Consider the following 27,638-nt stretch of genomic DNA (forward strand, 5'->3'; position numbering starts at 1 on the left):
AAAACTTTCTATTATTCAACAGGCAATGCAAATGGTGAAGGAATTAAGTTTAGGTTAGGTAACCGTTCTCAATATGTCTCATCATCTCCCAAAGAAAGATGAAGAGACAAGCCAACAAATGCAACAAAGACCCGTACGTTGATTATTGATACACAATCCACATGTAGTAGATGCAGCCCATATACACTTTCCTTACACGTCTGATTTTACTTTACTTAAATTTAGGTATTTACTGTTTGGTTTGGGATTATGTGTTGACATGAGTTGTATATTCCTTAACCAATTAGGGATTATTATTTATTTTTCTTTTATTTTAATCCTATTGTATTTAGGATTTATTTCCTTGTAACTCATGATTTTCTACATCCTTATATATTCCTCCATGTCGGAGAAGAATGACATACGGAAAATCACCCCGTATTCTTATTGTCTGACATTACGCATAAGTTTCAAAAGGTCACTTTAATTACGTTTCTTCACTTCCCTGAAAACCACAGTTTTTGTTTTTGTACAACATTTCCTTCACTTCCAGACCAATGGAAGGAAAATCCAAGATGTCCAAAGTACGTTTCTTTTCCACCCCTATATCTCGCTGTTATTTTGTCTAACAAATTACATTCAATTTTCTTATTTTTGTTGGCTTGTTTTTTTCTGGTTTGACTATGATCATGGCAATAGATGCTTGGGGGGTTTTGATGCGTCTCATATAATTTTTTACAGTGCATGGTTTCCTCTATATATAATATATCTCTGGGTTTTTCTCATGAATATGACATGGAAAATAACAGTATGTGTTCTTTTTTGTTCTTCTTCTTCTCTAATCACAGCTTTCTGGAGCAATCTTTTTTATACTGGGATTGTTTTTCCTAAGAGCCGCAGAATGTAGAACACCAGCGAATTGGGGCACGGTCAAGTACTCTGCCCTTAGCTGTCGAAAGCACAGTGCTCTTTTGACTGATTTTGGAGCCGTTGGCGATGGCAAAACGTCCAACACAAAGGCCTTCAAGGCGGCCATTCATCATCTAAGCCAGAGTGCATCCGACGGCGGAGCACAGCTTATCGTGCCACCGGGGAAGTGGCTAACCGGGAGCTTCAACCTCACCAGCCATTTCACCCTTTTCCTACACAAGGATGCTGTTATTCTTGCAACTCAGGTTTAATTCTCTTGCCTTTTTTGGTGTAATATATTTCCCTAATTTCTTGAATATTTTAGACTTAATTGATTGTAATTACCGTTATACCATAGAATTAGCTCAATTGAATGTTATTTTTTAATCAGGTTTAATTTATTTCCTTTTTTGGTGCGATTTCGCTTTAAAAAAATTTGTGGACATATAGGCTTAATTGATTGTAATTACCATTCTTCTTCCATAGAATTAGCTAGACAAACATCCCCGACCTAGTAATCTACAAACATAGGAAAAGCAGTACTTTCTTACTATGCTTTGTATGCACGCAGGAAGCCAACTTGTTGACTTTAATTTCTCTTTTTCACTTTTTCTGAAAAGCTTTTGCTCCTATTAGCCAAATATTTTTCACCACCTTTACCGTTAAATTATTGAACATTCTGAATGACCAAATTTACAGGATGAGTCAGAGTGGCCTCTTGTTTCAGTCCTGCCTTCATATGGGAGAGGCAGAGATGCTCCTGGTGGAAGGTTTAGCAGTCTCATTTTTGGAACAAACCTCACCGATGTCGTAATTACCGGTAATTAATCTCAAATCAGATTTGATTATTTTAATTTTACTGTGATTTTGGGTTAACTATGTTAATGACTAAATTGGTATCGGACCACTATTGTTTAGGTAACAATGGAACCATCGATGGGCAAGGTGCTTCTTGGTGGAAAAAGTTCAAAGCAGGTCAATTGAATGAAACTCGACCTTACATGATTGAGATCATGTACTCTAATCAAATCCAAATATCAAATCTTACTTTGGTCAATTCTCCTTCTTGGTTTGTCCATCCCATATACAGCAGGTATGTTTGATCATTTTTCTATCATAGTTAGGGCTTGTTTGGAACTGTTTTTATGAGAAGCACATTGGTTTATAAGTGTTTTTTTTTTTAAAAAGCACTAGCAAGAAACTGATCTGATATGTATATATTCTGGTTTTAATTTGCAGCAATATAACAATCCAAGGGCTCACTATCCTTGCACCAATTAACTCTCCTAACACAGATGGCATAGACCCAGGTTGGTTAATTTGCTTCCACTTTGTTATGTCTCCTTGGTCATATTTGAACATAGTTAATATGTACCTATTTTTGCTCCATTTTCAGATTCATGCTCACAAACTAGAATTGAAGACTGCTTCATAGTCTCTGGGGATGACTGCATTGCAGTAAAGAGTGGATGGGACCAATACGGGATCAAAGTTGGGATCCCAACAGAGCACCTTGTGATCAGAAGACTTACCTGCATTTCACCTGACAGTGCTACCATTGCTCTAGGCAGTGAGATGTCAGGTGGAATTCGCGATGTTCGAGCTGAGGACATCACAGCCCTTAGCACTCAATCCAGTGTGAGGATAAAAACTTCCCAAGGAAGAGGAGGTTATGTCAAAGACATATTTGTGAGAAGAATGACCCTCAAGACTATGAAGTATGTTTTCTGGATGACTGGCTCTTATGGGTCTCACCCGGACCCTGGCTTTGATCCTAAGGCATTGCCTTTGATCCAGAACATCAACTACAAACAAATTAAGGCTGAGAATGTTACTTACTCTGCAAGGCTGGAGGGAATTCCTAATGATCATTTCAAGGGAATTTGCATTTCTAATGTGACTATCACACTGACTGAGAAGCCCAAGAAATTACAATGGAACTGTACCGATATTGCGGGAGTTACAAGCAACGTGACTCCAAAGGCATGCGATTTGTTGCCGGAGAAGAAAGAAATCATCGATTGTACTTTCCCAGAAGATAGGTTGGCGATTGAAGATGTTAAGTTGGTGACATGTTCTGCCAGTCTCCCTATCTTCTAAGAGTCATGTATTATATGGGAATTTTGATGCTCAAATGAGGTAGCATCCTATGTTTCAAATATTAGGAGTCTGAATGACCATAAAATTAAAGTAGTTTTCCAAGATTTCCTTCTTTTTTCTATATGCTATCCAATTTGTTCAGCAATAATCAATTGATAATGAAAATCTGAAAGAATGGATGACCTCCGTTGCAAGCTCAACTGCATTAATGAATTTACAGGGAAAGCTTCTGTTATGAAGATTTCTAAGATGAATTATTCCTGATTGACAAATACCTTAGGGCTCAACCTAATGAACCATTCGTTGAACTTCAATACAATTTTCTGGTACCAGTTTTGCTGCAGCTTTATCCTTTCATGTGTTTGTAGGGCCCCTATTCTTGCAGAAGCTTTACTCTTGGCTAATAAGTTTCTTTCTTAAGCCTTTGATCCTTCATTGTAGGGACAATGATACGCATACAGGTCATTCAGAAAATGAAACATATGATAGAAGTTAAGGAGAAAAAAAGGAGAAAAATACTTGTTCTTACATCACAGAGTAGCAAGTCACGCGGCTCAAGCATGTGAATAACTTCTCCCATTCTAGGCCTATGTTCTAAATCGGGATCAACGCAGCGAAGAGCAACCAAAAGTACCCTTTTGAGTTCCTTTGAAGAGGGCTTCTCTGGCAACTTAGGATCCACCACACAAGCAATTTTTTGACTGGCAACCATGGACTTTAACCAGTCAACTAGATATGGCTGCAATTCAGGGGTCATTGTTCAGATATCAAAGGTTGAACAACAAAAACACCTTCAAGTTTTGAAATTAGGAATTCATACTTGCGGTCGACTTCGATCTATAGGGTTCCTCCCAGATATGGTCTCCATGATAAGTACCCCAAAACTATAAACATCGGACTCTTCTGTGAAATCACCAGTGGCAGCATATTCTGGATCAATGTAACTGGAGTTTCATGCAATTTTAGAATGAGAAGGAAATCATCAAGAATTCACAAGTAATATGTTCCAGTGGTGAAAATAAGCAGGCATATATAGTTTTCCACAAGCAAAGAAACTGACCCTAGTGATTCCATTATAGTGATCCCCCACTCAGGATTGTAAAGCTTAGCAAGGCCAAAATCTGAGATCTTAGGATCCCACTGGTGATCAAGCAGTACATTGCTAGATGTTAGTGTTCTATGTAGGACTTTTGGTTCAATATCCTCATGAAGGTAGGCCAATCTGCAGAACCACACTCACTTCAAATTATACGACCACAAATTCGTCTAATGGAATATAATTTAGATATGTCGGATCTTACCCTTTTGCTATTCCTTGGATTATTTTCACCCGAATGCTCCATGTTAGAGGGCTGACTTGAGTGGAGCACTCATGAAGCCAATGCTGCAGATTTTTGTTATCTACATACTCATTCACAAGCAATCTAAAATAAGGAAAATAAGATCATTAGCTGCCTTTTGAACATCTAAACTTGTCAGTGTAGAAAAATTCCCATACCTGTATGCTCTTTCAATATGGTATCCAAGCAACTTGACAAGATTTTTGTGTCTCACAAACCCGATTGCCTCCATTTCTGCTATGAAGTCCTCGACTTGAAAACTGTTGATTTATATCACACACAAGCTTTATTTAGCAAAAACTGAAACCCCCCAGTAAGACTTACACAAACATATGAATTCTGGCAACCTAGCGTTAGCTACTTTGGTGTTCATCTATTTGAGATCGATGAGAGAAATTAAAATGGAAACCACAATTGGGTTTCTGAATTTAAATTTCTTTTAGTATTTTATCATTTCCAATCATATCTAATTTATTATTCTTCACTCTAGGCCATGGCATAGTGCTATATATTAACTCATTAATGGGTACCTGTCACTCACAAGCCTCTTCACTGCCACACGAGTATTATCAAACAGAATGCCATGATAAACAATTCCATAATCTCCATTACCAATCAGATTCTCTTTCGAAAACCCGTTTGTTGCTACCTCAAGCTCCCCCAGACTAAACTTGTTGCCCCTCCACACATCCTTCACCATTGGTGAGTACCTAGAAACCGATTCCAAGTCAGTCACATAACTATTTTGGATTCTCCCACTAGCCTGCTGAGTAGAGGACAACTGATCTGAAAACAGCTGTCCATGATGTTGCCGCAGCTTCCCGCTGTTCATCCCAATTTCCGAAAGGTTAAGCGAAAGCAGCCTCCGATCAAGGGATGAACTACAATATGCATTGTGTGGATTTTTGTGAGCTATGGGATTTTGGAAGCAAAAACGGGATTTGTAGGATTTTTGACGACGATAATGTATGACACAGAGCAGGAAGACTATAAGAGTGAGAACTGTGAATAGAACAATGAAGATTATAAGCAAAACCCATAACTTGACACCAAAAAATGAGGTTGGCTTCAAGAGCTTTTTATTGAGAGACAATGCACTGGAGGACATGTTCTCAGAGAGAGAGAGAGAAAGGGTTAGAGAGGGAGCTTAGCAAATAGCAGTGGCATGAGTGATGGGGGTCTTTGAGCAGAAAAAGCTACACACCGGAAGTCGGGTTAATCCATATCACTAGGGTAAATTTCAAATCCTTAGTACCAACTAATCAGCGGAAGTAGCGGGAAAATCAACCAAGAGTCTTCTGCCACTTCAAAAATGGCCATTTCTTTGTTCATCTGGTAAATCGCCACTTTCTTTTTTTATTTTTTGAATTTTCTTCTTCTCGGACTCTCCAATTGATACTCGTCCACCAGCCCACCTAATAAAACGACATGCCTTTTTTTTTTTTGGTTCGCTTCTAATTTTGGCTCTGGGATTTCAGTTTTTCTTTTTTCTTTGTGGCAGAATTTATGAGAATCAACATCTTTACAAGCAAAGCACACTAAACAGAGAGTGAAAGAGCTGAACTATACGTCACTGGGAATTAGAATTCCAATAACTCTGAAATTGTTCATTCACTCGCCAATTAAACGCTTCTTTCCAGAATCTTACAACTTACAAGGCAGTTCTCCAACTGATTTCCGGTCCTTTGTGTGGGCTGAAATTGCAAAATATTGTATATCACAATGCAAAATAAAAAATCCCATTTGGATGAATGCCCTGCCCTACCCTGCCCAGCCTTACAATGGAACTGGCTCTCTTTATGGCTTCTTCAAAAATGGAATGGCCTTCGCAGGCAGAGCTCCTCAATGGCTCCATCTCTGAAATGTTTCTTTATTGGATGTAGCTTGATCTCATAAAGCTTCGGCCAAAGTTTTCCGGTCACTGCCATAACATATGGGTTAGTACATAGTGAAAAAGAGAATACCACAACCCCAAGAAACACGACACATATCATCAGATGAAGCACCTAGACAGAAACACAATTCCTAGACGCTCCCAATAATTACAATTTGATGCACATTGAGTTCAATCCATAACCCAGTTCCGGAATTATTTCAATCAATTCTATACCAAAAGAGGATAACCATTCTTCCTAATGTTGGTAATCATTTCAAGGTTTCCATCAATTTTTCATGAGCAATGGGTAGAGCACAATCAAAATGACATGAATTCATAGAAAGCCAACTGTTGGAGCTTACCAAAGATACGTTTTTTGTCACTATCCCATGCAATGCCGTTTAGAACATCAATACCCTGTTTAAGATATTAAAATTGATAATAAGTAAATTATTAGTTTGACATGTATAATTTCAAGAAGAATGAAACTGTGCATATGCAAAGTGTCTTCAAGAATTTTCGTACTGCCTAGCCTTTCAGTTAACTCATACAGATCATACATTGTATAGCAATTGGCACTAGAAAAAGCAGTGAAAACATAAATAAGATATCGTCTTTGATTCAAGGGCTTACATGATTCCCAGATGCTAGTAAGCCTTCCCTGTAAGGCATAAATAATATAAAAGCCATTAAATGAAACACCCACAAAATGAACCCTAAAAAAAGGGCCTCCCAAGAAAGACAACAGAACATGATACTCCTCGTACTTAGACTACAGAGACTGAAAAGTTAATAATTAGACAAAGGAAAAGGAATGAACAGGAAAACCTTAAATTTGGAAGGAGAATCCATCCAAGCACCCTGCCATCTTCATGCGAGATTCTAGCAATGCAGTCAGTCTACACAAGGCAACATAAGGCATTTCAAGACACGTATATTTTTCCATCTGCACATCATAACTGATATTTTCTGTTGTCCACATGTAGCCCATATACTTCCATAAGGAAGTCATGTCATATGCCAATGCTCCTATTAACATCCCCAGAAAAACAGAACTATATATATATTAAAGTAAATTACAAACAAAACAACCAAAAATCATTTGACGATGAAAAGCTGACCTGATAAACGTTTGCCCAAACTTCGCCTTTTACAAACTCCAACTCATTGAGGTTGTGCACTTCATGATCTTTGTATTTGACAATATGTTTGTCGGTCACTGCATGAAATATGACATAATTATTATAATAAATTAAAAAACAGAATTATCAAGCAAATTGAACTATCACTACTTTGGAGGAGATAAACAGGTCATCCGATATAGGTAAAGCATAAAACAAAAATACAACAGTTATACAGGAAAAAAAAAACAAAACAAGCAAACGAACAGAGAGTAAAAGAAAAAAAATGGATTGATGTTATATACAAAAGAAACCTTTCAATGTTTGAGGGTCAATCTTGTACAACACTGACGAGCCATCACTTCCAAATAACACTTTCCCATCAGTAGCCAGTCCCCAACCATCATGCATCTTATGAGTGAACTTCTCAAACTGTATTGTGCAAAAAGTAAAGCAAGTTATTAAGGATCAGGAACCACATTTCACAGGAGTTTCAATTCTCAATCTAAGGTCAAACTTAATAGAATTGATTTAAGTTGGTCAATTTTAGCATCAGAAAAATTGAATATGTAAGCACTGAACCTAAAACTCAAAGAATGCAGAAGCAGAGTCGTATAATGACACTATTTAAACTGTCTTCAGTTTTTTTATTCATTTCCTTGTAAATCAGCTTGATAAAAAGAATAATAAATATGATATAAACGATAAACATATTTTGAAAGGAATAAAGGAAAAGCACAAACTTTGCTTAAATTTTTTCGGTCATATATGAAACCATATTTCGTCAACCAAGTTACTTGGAATAGCCTACAAAAGAACATATAAATGGCTAGATTAGCAATTTGGGACGCTTTAGATGTCATCATATCATAAATATAGAATGAAAAATCAAAGAAAATTGCTACTCAATGTCAGCTTGCGTTTATTTATTAACTGAATCAATGACAAAGCACAAATCAACATGATTTTCTTTTCAGACCTTTCACCAAGGAGAGTTAATCCCTCTCCAAAATAAGAAGCATCCATCTTCTGAAGAACTTCAACCTGCAGGTACCAAAACCAATATTGGATTTAGACATAAACAATCTAAACTATGGCAATGTCCCAACCAAGCACCCAGTATAATTGAACATTTGTCACTATGGCCTATGTACAATTGTACAAGTAACATATCAACTTGCTAACCAATTAACTTCGAATCAAGAGGATCAGTTAGCATGACTGAACAAGGAAATTAAAAAACCTTTACCTTCCCTGTTTGAAGAGCTACCTTGCGCACTGATGACTGAAACAATGGAAAGAAGAGATGAATCTCAGAAACAAAATTCAAGCCAGGTTTCAATGCAAGAAATCATGTAGATCTTTGGTATCTTTTTTGACTGATACAAATGTTTTACTGAGGCAAACACACCTTCCCATAAAGACCAGTTGATTCGAATAAGCTATCATTTCCAGCATAAAGAAGCCCCTGAAAACAAACAGCCCACAATTCGTAAATGTAAATTTCAAAGTAATTTTACAAGTACACTTCTGAAAATTGAACCACGAGGATTACCTGGGTGAAGGCGTTGGGATCGTGAGGGAACTCATTGACTACCTCGATTGAGAAAATGCTGGCGGAAACGGCAGAGACGTTACTCCAAATGTTCGAAGAAATGCCCAGAAGAATAAAAACGCCAACAGTGAGAACGACGGAGAGGATCAGAGAGGTTTTTCTGTAGTTTGAGGACTTGGGCCGAGCAGCCATGGGAGTGTAAGGCCTGGGATCCAATCGCTTATTTAGCTTCCTCCTAAGCGATCCGGTGGCCATGAAACCGAGGCCCGATCATGGATCAGTTAGGGTTTTTAGAGTGCAAGCTGTGCTGCCGAGTGATTTTGCGAGACGGAAACGGCCCTCTTGCGCTAAAATGCGCCGGGGTTGGTGCCGTTGAGTTGACCGTTGGTCCACGAGTACCTATTATTTATCCGCCGCTTTGGAACCCCGCCACTTATTTTTTTCTTTTTATTTATTCTCCAACATTTTTCATGTTAGTCTAAAAAAGGATCATTTCACTTCCTAAAAAAAGATCATCCTTTAAAAAAAATCATGCTTATTATTTATGTTGATTAAAATGTCCCGTATTTATTTACTTTATGGGCCATTTCTCCAATGTTCGTAGCACTATTGGGCCGTAGCTGTTTTGGTCCACACAGAACAGAAGGCTGATGTGCTAGTTTTGGGCCCTTCGGGTGTTACAATCAGTGGGGCTCGCGGTGACGTCATAGGAAAACGCTTGAGCTGCGAAGAACGTTCGAGAGCAATCGACTTAACATAATGAAGACAGAACCTTCTCGATACACTCTCTTCCGGAATTAAACTGACTCGATAAGACCACGTTAGCCAAACTCTTCCGCTCTATACGACGTCGTTCCCAGGAGGCCAACATACGCGGGAGATTTAGAAGTCGAGTCGAGAGAAGGGTAGAAGAATCCAGAAGCACAGTAACCGCTTCCTGTTCTTTATAAAGGCCTCTTCATTTGCTCAGCCTAAATCATCAGTAATCAGAATCAAAATCGCTCAATCTCTACGTTCAGATTCTTCTGCTTCGCTTTCTATCTCAAACAAGCTATTTTCTCTCGCTTTATCATTGCTATGGCGGACGTTCAGATGGCTGATGCAGAGACCTTCGCTTTCCAGGCTGAGATCAACCAGCTTCTGAGTTTGATCATCAACACCTTCTACAGCAACAAGGAGATTTTCCTTCGAGAACTCATCAGCAATTCCTCTGATGTGAGCCTCTCTCTCTCTCTCTCTCTCTCTCTCTCTCTCTCTCTCTCTCTCTCTCTCTCTGTGTTGATGTTTTCATCTTGCTTCTCCAACTATTTTCATGTTATTATAATAAACAATTCTTAGTAATTTGGATCGATTTTCTTCCAAAATGTTCCATTAAATTGCTATGTTTTGTTTTTTAAAACCTAGTTTCTGAACTAAATCCTGTTCTAGCGATAATGTAGGATTATCGGTTCGTTTGTCAGGATCTGTATTTGTAGAATTTTTGACACTGGTGGTTTTTGTTTGTGCATAGGCTTTGGATAAAATTCGATTTGAGAGCCTGACCGACAAAAGCAAGCTCGATGCTCAGCCAGAGCTTTTCATTCGGATTGTACCTGACAAGGTTAACAAGACGCTCTCCATCATTGACAGTGGGATTGGCATGACCAAAGCAGGTAAATATCGGTTGTTCCGTTATTTTAGTTCTCTGATTGATACATTGCCAGAATGTGGAAGGATTAGTTAGTGAAAAATTGTGCATTCCATGCTAAGCTAGTTCCTGCTTCAATTCCTTCTTTTGTTTTCTGACTATGTTGAAAAGTATGTTTGTTGTATTTCTAATTACTTAGATCTATCAAGAATCAAAAATATTGTTTACTATCTCTATAAAGGAAACTATCAAATTTATGGATTGTTTAGAGCCCTGTGATTTTGTCAATAGATGATCTAATTGTAATCGATATTTGTAGATTTGGTGAACAACTTGGGTACAATTGCAAGGTCTGGCACCAAGGAATTTATGGAGGCTTTGCAAGCTGGAGCCGATGTTAGCATGATTGGACAGTTCGGTGTTGGTTTCTACTCCGCCTATCTTGTTGCTGAGAAGGTCATTGTGACTACAAAGCACAATGATGACGAGCAATACATCTGGGAATCACAGGCTGGTGGTTCCTTCACTGTCACTAGGGATGTCAATGGTGAACAGCTTGGCAGGGGTACCAAGATCACCCTCTTCCTCAAGGAGGACCAGGTAAAAAACCAAACTAACTAATTAGTCCCCTATGTGGGCATTGCTAGATAATTCAATGTGCTATCCTTTCATTGTAAAGGATGTAAGTAAGAATTGAGTATTGATTCATTGTTATGTTTATGAACAGTTGGAATACTTGGAAGAAAGGAGGATCAAGGACCTCGTGAAGAAGCACTCTGAATTCATCAGCTACCCCATATACCTCTGGACTGAGAAGACTACTGAGAAAGAGATCAGTGATGATGAAGACGATGAACCCAAGAAGGAAGAGGAAGGAGATGTTGAGGAGGTTGATGAGGATAAGGAGAAAAAATCCAAGAAGAAGAAGGTCAAGGAGGTTTCTCACGAGTGGCAGCTCATCAACAAACAGAAACCCATTTGGCTGCGCAAGCCTGAGGAAATTACAAAGGATGAATACGCTTCCTTCTACAAGAGCTTGACCAATGACTGGGAGGAGCACCTTGCTGTCAAGCACTTCTCTGTTGAAGGACAGCTTGAGTTCAAGGCCATTCTCTTTGTCCCAAAGAGGGCTCCATTTGACCTCTTTGACACCAGGAAGAAGATGAACAACATTAAGCTTTATGTGAGGAGAGTGTTCATCATGGACAACTGTGAGGAGCTCATCCCAGAGTATCTAGGTTTCGTCAAGGGTGTTGTGGACTCTGATGATTTGCCTCTCAACATCTCTCGTGAGATGCTACAACAGAACAAGATCTTGAAGGTGATCAGGAAGAATCTTGTGAAGAAGTGTATCGAGATGTTCAATGAGATTGCTGAGAACAAGGACGACTACCAGAAGTTCTATGAGGCATTTTCCAAGAACTTGAAATTGGGTATCCATGAAGACAGCCAGAACAGAGCCAAGCTTGCCGACCTTCTCCGATTCCACTCAACCAAGAGCGGCGAGGAGTTGACAAGCCTGAAGGACTATGTGACAAGAATGAAGGAGGGTCAGAAGGACATCTACTACATCACTGGTGAAAGCAAGAAGGCAGTGGAGAACTCTCCGTTCCTGGAACGCCTAAAGAAGAAGGGCTATGAAGTCCTTTTTATGGTGGACGCGATTGACGAGTATGCTGTTGGGCAATTGAAGGAATATGATGGCAAGAAGCTGGTCTCTGCAACCAAGGAAGGCCTCAAGCTTGACGATGAGACTGAGGAAGAGAAGAAGAAAAAGGAGGAGAAAAAGAAGTCTTTTGAGAGCCTCTGCAAGACCATCAAGGACATTTTGGGCGACAGGGTTGAGAAGGTGGTGGTCTCTGACAGAATTGTGGACTCTCCTTGCTGCTTGGTGACCGGAGAATATGGCTGGACCGCAAACATGGAGAGGATCATGAAGGCTCAGGCTCTGAGGGACAACAGCATGAGCTCGTACATGTCCAGCAAGAAGACAATGGAGATCAACCCCGACAACGGAATCATGGAGGAGCTGAGGAAGAGGGCAGAGGCGGACAAGAACGACAAGTCTGTGAAGGACCTTGTGCTGCTTCTGTTCGAGACGGCCCTCTTGACCTCTGGTTTCAGCCTGGATGATCCAAACACTTTTGCAGCGAGAATTCACAGGATGCTGAAACTGGGGCTTAGCCTTGATGACGAGGAGACTGCTGGGGAAGATGCTGACATGCCTGCACTGGAGGAAGATGGTGCTGAGGAGAGCAAGATGGAGGAGGTCGACTAAATCATCTACATTTTGAGGAGTAAATTGGATTTGAGCTTGTGGATATTTTGGGTATTTGAACATAGTGAAGCGTCTGGTTTATGGGAGGAAGGTGCTCCTGTGGTGTCTTTTTTTCTCTTTTTGTTGAATTGTGTCTTTTTTAAGTCCCAATAGTTTTTGTTTTTTTTAGTCGGAGAGTGTGGAGTCTTGTAGTTGTGCTTAAATTCTGAACTCTGGTACAAAGTCAATATAATTTGGGAATTCTCCAACCCTGGGTGCTTCCTAAAGTTCAATTCAATATTTTCTCTTTACACTTCGCTATTTTAATTGCATCTTCTTTCCTCGAGTAATTTGTGTACTTAAAGTAAGAAAACTTATGGCGGCAGGCATCATAGCCAGCCTAGCGTTGTCTCCTTGCGCGGTGGAAATCACTTGAGCAGCAGTAGTGGCACCGAATCAAATGACTAAAGTGTGGACATAGTGCAATTCAATTTTGGGCCAAGGAAGAAGGTCTTCTGGTTTTCTTTTAGTTGGGCCATGAGCTGCGCTGATCTTGTAGGCTGGTTTTGGGCATGAACTGGATAGGCAAGGCCCTGGAGTGCTTTGCTTCGGGCTCACGTTTCCTCAATGCCCGGACTGCTGCATATAAAATTATAATAAATTTGCCTGTCCATTGCAGCAGAATTTACATTTCCTTCTGCAAATTATGTCCCTGTCCAGAGAGTCCTTTTCAGTGTTGCTTTTTTATTTGTTTATGGATTTGTGCAAAATACCAAGCAAGTTTCCGAAAATGGCAATGCCGTGAAAGTTGATACCAACCTAATTAAGGAAACAAGAAAAAGAAAGAAAACCCTCCGATGCTAACTTGGAGCTCAGAAATATCAACCAAAAAAACTATCCATCTCTTAAAATATTAAAGGCACAAAAAAGAATAAAAGTTATTTCATCAAACGAATTTTATTAATGCCTATCAAAGTTCCCAAAAGCGATAACGTATTTCTAGTTTGCGAGAATGTTTGTCATAACAATTAGTTTTCTTTAAGGTATGTGGCGTCAAGGACCATTTCTCTTTTTTTTCAAACGATAGTGAAAAATAACATCACATTCTGCCAATAAGATTTCACAAAACAAATCGAATATATTATAGTTTGGCCGGCAATGAAAATTTTCATTGAATTTATTTCATAACCGAATTGGAAAATATGATTTTGCTTAGACTTAATGTTAAATTAGAAAATAAAATTCACATCAATTATAGTTGGGCACATCTTTCATTTTCAGTTTTTTTTCCTTTTTTAAAAAAAATTAGGAGATGGACAAATTGGATTTGCACCAAGGACATGTTTGGTTGCTGCAATGCCTCCACAAGGACCTAACCAATGGAGGGTTGCCGTGTCATAAAAAGTCAAACTTCCAACTGCGGAACGTACAAGTTCGGCGTTTTCTTCCGACGTGGCAGATACTGGTCGATATTGTAAGTATGTGTATCCACAGCAGATTTTCTTCACAAAATTATTTGTATGAATAATTCCTCTCTAGGCTATAGCTCAGAGCTCTGCAGATGCTACATAAACACGGTAGTGGTTACCACCTCCTTCTCTCTTAAGCATTTCACACCTCCATTTCATTTTCTCACACTTTCTTTTCCTCCAAACAAGCATTCATGTAAACCCTACCTATTTTCCCGTCAAGATCCAAAAAAATCTTCAACATGTAGAATCTTGCTGCTTTTCTTGCTTCCTGTCTGCACAAAGAAACTACATTTTTTTTTGTAGAGTAAAGGTCTTGATCTTCAAGGTTTCTGAAAAGCAAAGAACATCTATAGTTGATTTTGAAGTGACTTGTTACAATGTCGGATTTTCCCGGGAAAACGAGCTCGGAAAGTGAGGAACAGAGTTTACTAGCACACTCTGAATCGAATACACAAGAAGTCGCCAAGTAATCTTATCTCTCTTTTTATGCATTTGTTGTATTATTCTAATCTTTTAAGCTGATCTCAGTAATATATTATATAATATTCAATATAATACTCTTTATATTATGCTGTCGGCAAAAATAAAACTACATTTTCCTATTACTTCTCTCGTTTGGTTGCCAAGAAAATGGAGGAAGGGAATAGAAAATTAGCTGAAAGTCGATTGACAAGAGTATTTTTGTGATTTTTTTCTTTTGTACTTAAAAAAATCACCAAAACAGCTAAATCTTTGTAACATGTCGTTTAATAATACCAACTGCTAATTATTGCTGCCTAATTAGCTGAAAGTTGGTTTTTGGTTTATTCATTTATTTAGACATTCAAGGATTGCATATACAAGGGATTTTATGTTCTCTTTAGAACATTTGGATGCAGGCAAGAGATTACCGGGTGGGATCAAACGGTCAATTTTAAGGTAAACACTTGATGCCTGGTAGTTACAGATTGAGGACGTACGCAAGGAGTTTTGGAAAGTTTCTGCTTTTAACTGTAGCTCTGTGGTCTTACGTTTTCAATTTGATGATTGTTCTGGAACAGTGAACTTGAGTCCCATGTTTCTTCACAATCTTCTCGTGCATCAGGTGTGTGCATTTATGTTTTTCCTAACACTGTTCTTAACCTTTCCGATTTCGTGCTCTATTTTCTCTGTCTTTTGAGAATACTTTTACATTTTGATTCTGTCTATATTTTCATGGACATAACTAAACAGATTGTGAAAGATGGCATGGCACCTTACCTAGATGTTTGTTGCAAAACTCATTATCTGTTGGGCTTCTGGGAAATGATGCGGTACTGGGAGCATATGGACTGATTTCTGGGGCTTCTGCTCCGAAGTTTCAAGACAAAAGTCCTCCCCTACTCCATAGGAGCAAAGAACCATTTAGGCCTCGATTCCTCTCTAAGGTCTGGTTGATACCTTCTAATTCCACTTCACAGTACTCATATGATGTCTGTAATTAAGTAATGCTCATTAGCCTTTTTGGTCCTACAATTATGGGCGTGGATTTAGAAGCTGTAGCCAAGGAAATACGCTTAAAAGTTCCAATTTATATTCTTTCAGGCAGAGAATCATTCAGGGAAGAGTCCCTGGGATTTGTGTAAAGATGAGACATTTGGTTCTTCTGAGTGTCTGAGTGAGAAGGAAGAAGAGGAGGAGAAAGCAAGAAGAGGTATATATGATCCCCTTCCTTGTGCTATTGCATTTAGAAATACAGAACTTTATGTAGTGCTTTCTTGCCTATTTGGTTTACTACTTAAGATTGATGGCTGAAGAAGTCTGCTCCTAATGCAAATGTGAATTACTGTCTCCGTCAGATTTGTTTGAGGTGATTACGGAAGGACATGAAACAGCTATCCAAGAGAACCAAAAGAAAAATCCAAATGAGCATGAGGAAAATTCCAAATTTGTCATGCTTCTGGAGGATTCTGCATATAGTCAGAGAAACAAATGTGAAGAACATGTAATATCCCCTGTTTCAGTTGAGAATATTAAAACAAAATCTTTAACCAATTCCCTCATACCAGAGGTAATGGGTCCCCTCTTTAACCAAATTATTTGTCTAAATGTGCTCATCAATTTTCTTTTCCTCTTCCCTTTTTTTAAGGGATTGAAAGGCCTACTACCTAATGTCCAATTCTGTCTCACACCCTTTTTCTTGTCATGCCCACAGTGGTCTGATCCTACTGCAAACTACACCAAGAGCCCTGAAATTTGCTGTTCTAAATTTGCTCATCACTTTCCTGCTACAGGTAGGGTAGCAAATGCTGGTTGTTCTGTAGTAGCTTAATATTTTGTGCTTTCAACTGGAACCTTATGATCTCTGATTGAATTCTAACTTGCTAAATCTAGCGGTTAAAATATGGAGAGAAGAAGCTAACATTTTTCGCCTTTCTCCAGAGACAAAACCTACCTGTGGCATCTCTTCTTGCTCTGAAGGGTCTGAATCTATGGCTCATGGAGTGTCAAAGGACCTTACCCGAGAACCATCATATTGTACAGGTTCCAGAAAGAGATTGCAATCAACTGATGCATCTTCTTTCATTCAACAACCTATTGTAGATAACTATGTCTTTCCTTCAACAACTAATGAATATGGACTCATTGGGTTCGATTGTGAAGCCAGCATGTCCTCTAGCTCTGTTGATCAAAGTAAGAGCAAGGAAAATCAGTTAGTCTCTGATGATTTCATAGCAACATTCAGATCAGGTGTTGAAATTGACCCGGGGTTGAAACTCAATCCTGACAGCTGCTTTGATGGAAAAGACAGTCTTCCCATTGAACTTCTGTTGCCTGATGAGGACAGTTTAATTACAGTGGATGACTTCAGATGTACGCCCGACAAGGAAGATAACACCATGCTTATGGTTGAAGGAATTCCAGTCAAAGCTGATAGGGTAAGCTCAATTTCACCAGTTGATACTTGTAGGAAGCTAGCGGGCTTGAATATTTTCAAAAATGAAAGATCTACTCAACTGAGTTCAGAAGGTTCTGAACAAAATGCGTGCAAAAGTCCTGCACAGTTTCATCAAGCACAACCAAAACAGGGGAAGACATCTTTTCATCCACTAGATTCTCTACCAATTCAAGCTCATATGCGTTCACAAATGAAACCCAGAACCTCGAACTACAATTGTCACAAGCCATCCCGCCATCCTTCGGCTACAAACCTAGTCCCTGCGAGTACTTTCCATCACTCTCATGCCAAACCACATCAGCAACTGCAGCAGCCGATGCTCATTCCAGGAATTCTTCCACACCAAATATTTGGGTCTCCAAGACGTGCAATGGCTCCTCTTCCCAGTAATCAATCTCGTTACATGCAGGAGTTGAGCCCTATTCAAGATTTTCCATTGAACTACCAGTCGTCAAATCATGGATGTTTTGGAATGCCAAATCCAGGTAAAATGTGGGAAACTCCGTTAATTTGGTAATAAGTGACAAATTTGATTTTAGCTTCAGTCTGTGATAATATTTTAGGAATGTGATCATCGAGTAATAGTAAATGTTTCCATTGTTTGTGGTGTCTATTGCAATGCAGGGACAGGGTTTTACCCTTGTCGGTGAAACTGAGCGCAATGCAATGCAGGGGCAGGCTTTTACCTCTGGAAACAGTATGGCTAATGGAGCGTTTCTGGATGTTATCGTATGCATGGACGCAAATTAACATCAACTAGACATGGAATTTACCAATCTGTAGATGTAGATAATTCAATTGTTGATATTTGTTCTTCACTTTTAGGAGGAATGTTCTAGGTCTTAAGTAGTTTGACCAATAGTTTCTACTGGTATACGAGACTCTATACAAGGAAAGCAACGACAACAGAAAAAGGCAACAAAAGAAAAGAAGCAGCTTGAGAAGCTTATGGAACTTCATGTTGTGTTCTTTTTCTTTACGTTCTCCTCTGGCTGGTTTTGTTTGTTGATTCTTATGTCGTACTGGCTTCTAAACCTATGGAAAAACACGTGGTGATCGCAACAGCATAGGAAAACCCAAAATTATCACATACAGAATAGGCACGCGAATACCGCACCGAAATCACATAACCCACTTGACCCAAAAAAAATTCACATAACCCACAACTAGTGATTAAAAAACTTGAATACACAGGAACCCAGCGCTGTACAGAATAGCATTAACATAACTTTGAACACCTGTACACTCCCGCAAAATGCATTACTTTTGTCTTGATATATACACCACACGGAGATGCCAAATGTATGGAAATGCTGTGTGACTTACAACCTAGTGTAGGAGTTAATACCCAGATGCAACCGGACGCTCTATGCTAATGGGCCCTTTTTTCCCTGGAAATTCGTCGGTTTTGGTGGGGGGGGTGGGGTGGAGTGGAGCTTCTGACTTGATTAACTACTACCTAAGCAACTTTCTTGTGTTGATCGTCACAAAGGCTTTTAGTTGCATCACCATGACTCGCAGTATCTGCGTCAATTTTGTAGGATGAAAGCAGCTTTCTCTGCATCCAATTAAAAAATTCAGCAACATACTCGGTATTAAGAGAATTAAACAAAGTAGCTTTTTATATATCTTTCTTCCTCCCGTTGTGCAAGCAAAGCTAGAATAAAATCAAAGCTCAGTGAAATGGAAACTTACATGATCCTCGAAATCAGGACTGCTCAAATTGATGGACAGATTTCTCATCAACAGTAACACCTGGAGAAGAGCCAAAAAATAGAATAACATCACAACTACGCCATTTTCAAATCTAAGTAGATTCACGCAACTATTCCAACTAGGAAATTTTTGTTGAGTTGTAAACATTTATTGAGGCAGTTATAATGCACAAAATTAAGCAGTGACTTCCTCACCAACCATTGGAAGGTTAGATAACAGACAAATCATATACACTACAGTCAAAACCTAAACATATAATACATGAGATTAGAAAGGAGAAAAGAAATACCGTGTCAACATCTATAGGATCCATCTTCTTCAATTTCTGCAGATGACCTGTAACATTAGGGTCAAAGACACTGCCGATGAAGCTGTATACTTGAGAAAAGTCAGGAAGAACTGCATAAAACAAAGGAAACATATAGGTATTACATTCACAGGAAACACCATTTCTAGCTATAAATTTGTAATCTCTGAGGCCACAAACAATGGAGGAGTAATGGAAGGAGACAACACAGGTAGACATATAAATCCAAAAGGTACAAGTGTATCGCGCTTATATAAGTAGAGATTTTTTTAATGGGTCCAGCTCTGATATACCATGTGATGCAAAGACTTATCTAAAGAAAAAATAATTAAATAATTTGTAAAAGTACTCATGTGTGACACATAGCCCTATCACTGATTCATATGGAAACCAAGATCAAGATGGCAGCGAAATAGGTGAACGTTTGAGCTGTTCATGATAGAAGAAATGCAAGACACATACATATAGCTGTGATTATATCATAAAAGTTTGATACATTGAGCACCCAAATACATGTTGAAACATAAAACTCATGTCCATATACAAGAATGAAATTCCATGCTTTTGTCACAAATTTTATCCACTTCAAGGTGTAAAAAAGTTCAAATCCAATATTAAACTATTATAACCATTTAGGTCAAAATACTTCTCCGGGAGGGGAAAACTGCAAATAGGAAGATTGTCACCTCACCTCTCAATGCATGGCTAGGAATCACTAGATCAGCTGTTCCACCAACTGGTTGAGCTTTTGGAGTGCTTTCTGTGCTACTGCAACTGTTATTCGGCGCAGTTGGCCCTAAAAAACATACCGCACAGAAAGCAAATGCAACTAAATCAAGTTTGCAAACAATAACATTAATGTACAATGAGATCAGGTCATTGTTATGGAGATTTAATTTATTTAGTAGTCACACCTTTGGACTCATGTGATAGGTTGGCTGTTTGCATGGAACCATCAGTCCAGGAAGGGACTACAGTGCCAGGAACGGGACTCATAAGCATTGACGCTGAATCTGGCCTTTGAATAAACCCAGATTCATGTAAAGCAGATGAAGACTGACATGACCCAGACACTTGTGGAAGCGCCAGAGCTGGCAAACAAGGCACATATGAGTGTGGCTGTAAAACATTGTACTGTGAAAAATAGGATACATGAAATTGAACTATCCTCACCATTTTTAGAAGCTTTTTGAGGATATGGGTGAGCAGCTTTCCTTTTTGGCCTAGGGGGAGGTAGATGTTCGCTTGTCCCATTCTTTTGAACCTTCAGAAAATACTTCTGTGCATGACTACGTATCTGCAAAAACAATCCTTCTCATGGGTAATGGTGTTCATTATTGTCTGATATATAAACTTGCAGATAAAAGATTAATTGGTGATAGTCACTAAAGCATATCTTTCTCTTAGAATTGGAAACTATATAATGAACAAACTAATTGCAGATATTAAGTAGACCAAACAAGAACTGCCCTTTGAAAGCTAACCTGTATAACTGTCTTCGACCCAATGAATGCTTCAATCTTTTTCCAATCACGGTCAAAGCTGAATGCAACAGTGGGAACATAAACAAAATTAGGGAATAACACAAAAATGTATGAAAAATAGCCTAAACTAAAATAAAAACAGCATCATAACAAACAATAACACAAATTGGTGATGAGAAAATGAATTACCACTAAAATCCTACTCTTTTTCCAAATTTCTGAAACTTCCCTTTTTCTTTCTTTCCTAAAGTTTCTCACCAACCAACCAAACCCTTAAATATTTCAAAACACAAACAGAAACTATATCGCCTCTTTTCCCACATTTCAAATCCCAATTCGAAACTAAAACAGTAGGGCCATATATTTATACACACTAACATACAGAAGTGAAGAATTAAGAGAAATGAAATTTACAGCTGGAGGGCTTCGAGGAACTTGTCGTGCTCGGGTTCGCTCCAGCTCTCTCTGGACTTGGTGATAGTGTAGGGCTTCCGAATCTTCTTACTCAGATCCTCCGAAGAAGACGTCGTTGACGTCGTCGTCGCTGAGGTAGTGACGGAGGCGAATGGCCCGAGCCCGGGTAACGCCATTCCGCTTGGATCCAAGTACAAGCCCTCTGGTGGATTCGGGTTTTTGGATACCATAAATTCCGAAATAGTCGGGTTCGGGCTTCTACAGGCGGCGGAACTTTTATATAGGACCTGGGGATTGTTGGATGCGGCGGAGATTTTTGTGGGTGGGAAGAAGGCCAATAGCAACTCGTCACGTGTACGCTATAAAGGGAATAAGAGTATGTTTGTTAAGCGTCGGATGGACGGAGAGTCGTTGGATTCATTTTTTTCTTTTTTTGGTAATAATTTTGAATTTTCGGCTCTTAATTCTGCTTAATTCGGAGTTGGGCTTGATTAGATTGTAACTTCCCTGTCATCCAAAGCTAAGCTTCTTTTTCTTTTTTTTTACCGAAAGGGAAAGCATGTTAATACAAAGGGTCAGCCTAGAACAACAAAGAGGTTTAAATTGGTTTTGTCACATTTTATCTTTCTAGACTTTAATGCAAATGGATTAGAGTCAAGTCAAGCATTAAGAAAATGTTTATGACTGTTCCAAGTAGGACAATATGATTAGAGTGAGCACACTAATACATGACCCCAACATCTAAAGTTGAGTATCCAATTAAGGAATATAATTAAGTGACCATCAAAGAAGACAAGGGGACAATATTTAATATGAATTATCATAATTTAGTTGAGTGTGAATTCATGACGAGAACTGATGAAACGAAAAAGCAAATAAGCAAAATAACACCTTCGATTAACAAAAAAACGACATCAGAGATAATTTAGTTGAATTTAAATTAATCACGAGAACTTATGAAATGAAAAGACGAATTAGCAAAATTTAATGTAAGATGGATAGAAGAAACTAAATGCAACAAAATAAATCCCAATTTTCAAGTGACGAATTGAAGAGGCTGGAATTTTGTTCTCATCCATCCACCATCTAATAGAGTTGTGTGATCTTGGTAATGGTGGAGTTTTGTGGACCAGTAACTAGTAGTAGTATACATCATCTCTCAATTTGGATTTTGACCGACCAACCAACGGTGGAGCTGGATGGGGAGAGTCGGTTGTGACTCGTGAGAGAGAGAGAGGGGTCAAGTGAAGAGGACAAGAGAAGAGGATTAAAGTGCGGGCCGTGGTCGTGGAAAGAGATTTGATTTGATTTGATTTGATTTGATTTGATTTAAGTTTTTTTCTAAGGGCCCAAGTGCATGTTATTCGGACGGAAAAATCTATGGTCCAATTCTCTTCAAAGTGATCATAGTTAAAGAACAAGGGAAGGAGCACCCTGAGCCTGAGAAGATTGGGCCCTACCAAATGCTACATTTTACATGATATCTCTTACTTTTTTCTCTTTATTAAATCAAGTACTGCTTAATTATCTATTAATTGAACACAAATTTGTCTCGTAACAGATTCATGTGGGCCAAACTGTAAGAATTATTTTAAAAAAACAGCGAAGTCCACACCCTAAAAATAAAAATCAGCCCAACCCTATTTATACGTATTGATTTTCAATTACAATTTATAAATAACAATTCTTTATTATCTAATATTGAACGAAAAAAAATTAACAGAGATTTTAAGTTTGAATCTCAGTGTTCAAGTTTTACCTCGAAGTGTTAATTAGTTCTGTCAAAATTTAACTAGAAGGAAAATAACATTAAAATCAGATGGCAGTTTCATGCATGTTACTGGCTTTGGTAAATGCACTCAGAGTGTCAAGAGAATCTATATTCTAAAAAAAAAAAAAAAAAGAGGATAAACTAGTTTGCTTGCATAAGTGGAATCACAGCAAAGGATATGGGCTATTAGCAGACACTATACTTTGAACCCATGTGACATTACCATTAAATTAATAAATATTTTATATTATGATTTAAAACTATAATATATATACATATGTGACAAGTGTAGGGTGTCCAGCCAAATTAGAAGGAAAAATGATAATAAAATAATAGGCCATTCACACATCCGTACCGTAGTAGGATGCGAACTGTGTGAGTGTAGTCTTCACAAGTCATTTTCTACAATTTCTCATTTGACACACGGGATCTAATTATATAAACGCGTGGAAATCGTAGGCCTCTCCTAATAAAGAGAGGTGGGGACTCCGCAGGGCTGGTTGGCTGGCTGCGGGGTGACTTGAGGAGGAGGACGACCACCCACCACCACCAGAGTCGTGTACCTACCAAAATGTTCATGTAACGGCGAAGACTTAGAATATTGGTTGCTTTCCTGGAAGGCAGAAAAAAAAAAAAAAAATCTCTATGATTGATTTGAAAAAAGGCTTCTGGAAAATTCATTGAAATTTCGAAAAAATAGATAGGTAGAGAGAAGCTACTTATACGGTGCGTTTGGCCGTGGGAAATCATTGAAAACAACGTTTGCGTACTCTTCCATTATTGCTAGAGAGGAAGAAAAAAAATTTAGTTTTCCTCTTGCAGCCAAAATTGCACATGATTTTATTGACCGTAGACTTCTTGACTAGACTCGGGTTGACTCAGTTCCTTCCTTTCCTTTCCTTCCTGGTGCTGGTGTCATTTCTTTTCCCTTCCCCTCCCTTTCATTCCTATATAAAATTAGTGACCCAAGGTTCCCTTCACTTCACCAAGACGCTCATTCAAAACGTCTCTCTTCCTCTTAATTACTACAAATCTCTCTCTCTCTCTCTCTCTCTCTCTCTCTCTCTCTCTCTCTCTGTTTTCTGGGCTTCTGCTCAAATTTGAATCTCTATCTTAACTAAACTCCTTGTTCAGATCCCTCAAACTCCATAGAAATGAAGGTTAGCATTTTTACTTTGCTCCAAGCGCTTTTCTTTTTTCAGACAACTTTACAAGGATGGGATCCTTTCTGTCATCAGTTGATTCATTTTTATACATAAATAAAGATAGTATCTTTTGGTAAACCAAAATTTGTTTTCTTTCTTTGAAACTAAATTGTCACTGGGTTTTGAATTCTGATTACTTTTCTTTCAAGTTCTAAGTTCAAAGATTGATGGGTTTGATGTTAATTTGCTTATATCTCACTAATTTTTTCTGATTATAATTTTTTGGAATCTAATAGTATTTATCTTGTTTCATGACAGAAAGTAGTGTTGAAATTGGAATTGTACGACGAGAAGGTTAAGAAGAAAGCCATGAGGGCAGTCTCAGGGCTTGAAGGTAGGCAGGCATCTTCAATTGGTTTAATTTATTATCCAGCATATTACTCTGTTTTTCTTTTATAGTGGTGAATTAATCTTGTGGATGGCAAATTGTTTCAGGGCTTGATTCAATTTCCATGGATATGAAGGACAAGAAACTGACGGTGACAGGGGACATAGATCCAGTAAATTTGGTGAGCAAACTGAGGAAGCTTTGCCACACAGAGATAGTGTCAGTGGGACCAGCAAAAGAGGAGAAGAAGAAGGAGGAGCCCAAGAAAGACGAGCCAAAGAAGGGAGATGAGAAGAAGAAAGATCCAAAGGACGAAATGGCTGAGCTTATAAAGGCCTACCAGGCTCATTATCCTCCCATGCCTGCATACTATTACGTAAGAAGCCAAGAAGAGGATCCCAATTCTTGTATCATTTCCTGATTTTGATAATTGTTTTAAGAATTGGGAAGATGGTGTCCAAGAAGAAGAGAAGTCGTATATGTACAGTTGAGTGTTATTTATTTTGTTGGCGTGGAGTTGGTTTGCAATAATCTAGACGAAAGTAAACTTTTCTTAGAGGTCTAACCAAAAAACAATAGAATATCTTGGAGGCCTCTTTGATGTACGACTCTGTTTTTGTTCTTACATTTTCATGGTGGGATAATTAATGGATGAATTAGCTATGTGCTACTAGCTTCAGAATATTTTATCATTGATTTTAAACTCTTGGAAATCTTGAGCTTAATATTTTGTGATTTGGTGAAGAATTCGTTCAGAGTTTCCTTTCACTTCGTATGGCATGCAAGAGCAGCCTTTGATACACATAAATAAATTTTAGGCTGAGGAGAGGTTTTGCAAGAATCACCACCTCTCCACGTGATATTTCAAGTGTCTAATACATATACATCGTATTCCACCAGAAGAATTTTAAAATCTCCTCTTTGCTAATTCATTAATACTCTAATAATATTTTAAAAAAACGAATGATGTGATAACGAGTGAATGTGATAATAAATGGCAGAAAGGAGGATTGGTACGAGAAGAAATGCAAACCGAACGATGTCTATTTCAACTGTATATTTTAAAATTAAATATTTAAGACTCTTGGGTTATTATATAGTTTCCATGACTCACATACAAATAAACAATAAAATTGCTGTGAATTTGTTCAAAGAAAACGACAAAAAGGTGTAGCTTTTGATTTTGAGCTTTAAGTAATAAGGCCGATCCGCTAATCAATTGATTAATTAATACGAAATGTCTCATTTGGCAACGGGATCATTTACATTCTCCACCAAGTAGACGTACCTCATTAGGCTTCTTGTTAATAAACTGATAATGCCACTTAATTATTATATCAAAGGATTTCTACCACATCAATATAAGAACGAAAACGTGGTCGTCTTGGTGCGTAAATGCTTCCATCATGTAATTGCACTTTGTTTTTATTTAGCTATGATAAAAAACGGCACTAATTTACCATTTTATTTTGTGTGATACAATAATCTTACTTTACTTTCTACATTAGCTTGACGTGTAATCAATTTGCTTAGAGCCTTAGCATCGCATAAAAAGAAAATTAAAAAACAAATGTATATAATTAGAGTTAGAGCAGATCAACTGTCGTTGTGTTAATTTTAAAATAATAACTATACAACCATTTATAATTTTGTAACCCGCCGCTAACGATATGATCAATCAAGATGTAGATTACATCAATCCATACGACATGTAAGACCTCAGATCTAAAACACCTTATTTATTTAGTATTACAACTTGGAGTGACATCAAGCTATTAATTATAGTAATTAAATCTAGCTGAGAACTTTATGGGATTTATACTTTTAACCCAATGCTTTAATATTTTTCATGAAATACTGTGCAGGTCAACCACAACCTCAATATATATGAAGCAATTCATGGTATTCAATTAGTCATGACCGATCCACAATGCATATACAGGTTAGGCTAGTTAAAAGTAATGAGTCTGTCTTCTTGTATTTGAGTTCAATTATCTTTCTTGTATATTGGAATAATTAGAATAGTACAATAAATAGAACCATAAAAAGGGTAAAAATTATGTGTAATTCTAATTCATCACAATGCCACATATATAAAGAGGGAAAGAAAGCTAACTAACGGTACTTGAAGCTGTGGTAAAATTGTAATTTTACATAGTCCAAAATTCACCCATCATTTTTTTTGCTGTTGTTCTCATCTTCCTCACTCCACATCTCAACCCAATTGCTTTGAGCTTCTTCAAAACCAAGAATCGAACCCTTCTTCTCTGCATCCCAACTTGTAGACAAAGCTCCATATGCGATCCCAAGAGTTGACGACCCAAAAGTCAACAACGTTGTCAAGAATGGGAGCCAAAGTGGCACTTCCCACAAGTGCTTCTCCTTAATCACTTCAAAAACGTTCAACAATGCAAAGCCCATGGCCATCGGCAGCCCCACGGAGGCCACAATTCTCACCAGCATCCTCTCGAAAACGGCCTGTGGAATTTCCTCATCGCCATCCTGATCATTTTTGTTGGAGTTTTGGCTTGTAGGCTTTTCTTTAGTAGAGGCTGGTGCACTGCCAAAGCCCTTTGCATTGGCATGCATTTTATATGTTCTTTTGTTGTGTTTTTGGTTTTGCAAGGTTGTGGGGTTGAAGGTCCGCCTTTTGGGGTTCCATGGAGAACACTTCGAAGCAAGATAGAGAGATGGTTGTGAGGAAAAAACCAGAGTTTTCATAGCTTTTTAGGCTAGGTTTTTTGTTTTCGTTATACCATCATCTATTTGTATGGCCTTACGCCTATAAACCTTATCCAAGAAAAACGAGTGGTGGTGGCGTAATGTCCGAGTCTCGTAAGATATTTGTACCGTTTCTCGTTGTGGTTTTTTCGTGAGGGCCTATCTTATAATTCAACGGCACACAATTTTAAATTGGGCTTGAATGGGGACTAGGGCGTGAGAGGCTGGGCCTTGGGGTAAACTTAAGTAATTTTTTTTTGTGGGCTTGGCTCTGCCTGTTACTTTTCCCTTTTCTGTGGGCTTGATAAATTTGTAATCAAGATATCACGTGTGTCAAAATAATATTACATATATCAAAAATTCTGAAAGGTATTCGAAATGTTCAGGCGCCTAATGAATATTTATTTTAACTACCCCACCTCAATTGCTTGTAGTAAAAAAAATTTATTCTGAAAGCAAAAACATATAATATAGGTTTTTATGTGTCGGGGTTTTTAGATATGTCTTTTAGCGTACGAACTTCTGGTTTCATTTAATGT

General features: G+C 38.3%; 8 protein-coding genes across 9 annotated transcripts; 4 read left to right on the top strand and 4 right to left on the bottom strand.

Annotated features, from left to right (window-relative positions):
* Positions 1-366: 366 nt before the first annotated feature.
* Positions 367-3,188, top strand: LOC117617536 (probable polygalacturonase). Its single transcript, XM_034346955.1, has 6 exons — positions 367-563; positions 828-1,154; positions 1,588-1,708; positions 1,807-1,981; positions 2,128-2,198; positions 2,285-3,188. Exons 1-6 carry the CDS (start codon positions 537-539, stop codon positions 2,986-2,988), a joined length of 1,425 nt encoding a protein of 474 aa, XP_034202846.1. The 5' UTR covers positions 367-536; the 3' UTR covers positions 2,989-3,188.
* Positions 3,176-5,770, bottom strand: LOC117617537 (probable serine/threonine-protein kinase At1g01540). Its single transcript, XM_034346956.1, has 7 exons — positions 4,859-5,770; positions 4,487-4,588; positions 4,290-4,412; positions 4,049-4,210; positions 3,809-3,932; positions 3,518-3,727; positions 3,176-3,418 (listed from the first exon to the last, which is right to left on the bottom strand). The coding sequence occupies exons 1-7, from the start codon at positions 5,434-5,436 to the stop codon at positions 3,389-3,391; spliced, it is 1,329 nt and encodes a 442-aa protein (XP_034202847.1). The 5' UTR covers positions 5,437-5,770; the 3' UTR covers positions 3,176-3,388.
* A 117-nt stretch (positions 5,771-5,887) lies between these two features.
* LOC117617539 (glutaminyl-peptide cyclotransferase) lies at positions 5,888-9,323 on the bottom strand. Of its 2 annotated transcripts, XM_034346957.1 has the most exons (11): positions 8,881-9,323; positions 8,737-8,793; positions 8,575-8,610; positions 8,305-8,369; positions 8,069-8,132; positions 7,640-7,757; positions 7,326-7,423; positions 7,033-7,103; positions 6,838-6,865; positions 6,567-6,621; positions 5,888-6,249 (listed from the first exon to the last, which is right to left on the bottom strand). In XM_034346957.1, exons 1-11 carry the CDS (start codon positions 9,133-9,135, stop codon positions 6,137-6,139), a joined length of 960 nt encoding a protein of 319 aa, XP_034202848.1. In that variant the 5' UTR covers positions 9,136-9,323; the 3' UTR covers positions 5,888-6,136. The 2 variants fall into 2 exon arrangements, with proteins under 2 accessions (XP_034202848.1, XP_034202849.1); XM_034346958.1 differs by lacking the exon at positions 6,838-6,865 and having other exon boundaries at positions 6,133-6,249.
* A 541-nt stretch (positions 9,324-9,864) lies between these two features.
* Positions 9,865-13,029, top strand: LOC117618568 (heat shock protein 83). The gene is made up of 4 exons (XM_034348200.1): positions 9,865-10,095; positions 10,391-10,532; positions 10,827-11,107; positions 11,235-13,029. The coding sequence occupies exons 1-4, from the start codon at positions 9,958-9,960 to the stop codon at positions 12,783-12,785; spliced, it is 2,112 nt and encodes a 703-aa protein (XP_034204091.1). The 5' UTR covers positions 9,865-9,957; the 3' UTR covers positions 12,786-13,029.
* Positions 13,030-14,292: 1,263 nt separating this feature from the next.
* On the top strand, positions 14,293-18,137 carry LOC117617113. Its single transcript, XM_034346371.1, has 9 exons — positions 14,293-14,702; positions 15,056-15,154; positions 15,277-15,320; positions 15,449-15,642; positions 15,800-15,908; positions 16,054-16,265; positions 16,410-16,488; positions 16,637-17,638; positions 17,778-18,137. The coding sequence occupies exons 1-9, from the start codon at positions 14,614-14,616 to the stop codon at positions 17,801-17,803; spliced, it is 1,854 nt and encodes a 617-aa protein (XP_034202262.1). The 5' UTR covers positions 14,293-14,613; the 3' UTR covers positions 17,804-18,137.
* Positions 18,138-18,235: 98 nt separating this feature from the next.
* LOC117617114 (protein REVEILLE 6-like) lies at positions 18,236-21,379 on the bottom strand. Its single transcript, XM_034346372.1, has 8 exons — positions 21,075-21,379; positions 20,661-20,718; positions 20,350-20,473; positions 20,091-20,267; positions 19,868-19,972; positions 19,159-19,268; positions 18,849-18,908; positions 18,236-18,711 (listed from the first exon to the last, which is right to left on the bottom strand). Exons 1-8 carry the CDS (start codon positions 21,302-21,304, stop codon positions 18,613-18,615), a joined length of 963 nt encoding a protein of 320 aa, XP_034202263.1. The 5' UTR covers positions 21,305-21,379; the 3' UTR covers positions 18,236-18,612.
* A 2,428-nt stretch (positions 21,380-23,807) lies between these two features.
* LOC117617115 (heavy metal-associated isoprenylated plant protein 39-like) lies at positions 23,808-25,082 on the top strand. Its single transcript, XM_034346373.1, has 3 exons — positions 23,808-24,005; positions 24,309-24,384; positions 24,486-25,082. The coding sequence occupies exons 1-3, from the start codon at positions 24,000-24,002 to the stop codon at positions 24,797-24,799; spliced, it is 396 nt and encodes a 131-aa protein (XP_034202264.1). The 5' UTR covers positions 23,808-23,999; the 3' UTR covers positions 24,800-25,082.
* A 1,402-nt stretch (positions 25,083-26,484) lies between these two features.
* LOC117618598 (uncharacterized protein PAM68-like) lies at positions 26,485-27,300 on the bottom strand. Its single transcript, XM_034348239.1, has one exon. It carries the CDS (start codon positions 27,097-27,099, stop codon positions 26,545-26,547), a length of 555 nt encoding a protein of 184 aa, XP_034204130.1. The 5' UTR covers positions 27,100-27,300; the 3' UTR covers positions 26,485-26,544.
* Positions 27,301-27,638: the final 338 nt, after the last annotated feature.

This window comes from Prunus dulcis, chromosome 2 (assembly GCF_902201215.1).
Source record: "Prunus dulcis chromosome 2, ALMONDv2, whole genome shotgun sequence".
NCBI classification, from domain to species: Eukaryota; Viridiplantae; Streptophyta; class Magnoliopsida; order Rosales; family Rosaceae; genus Prunus; species Prunus dulcis.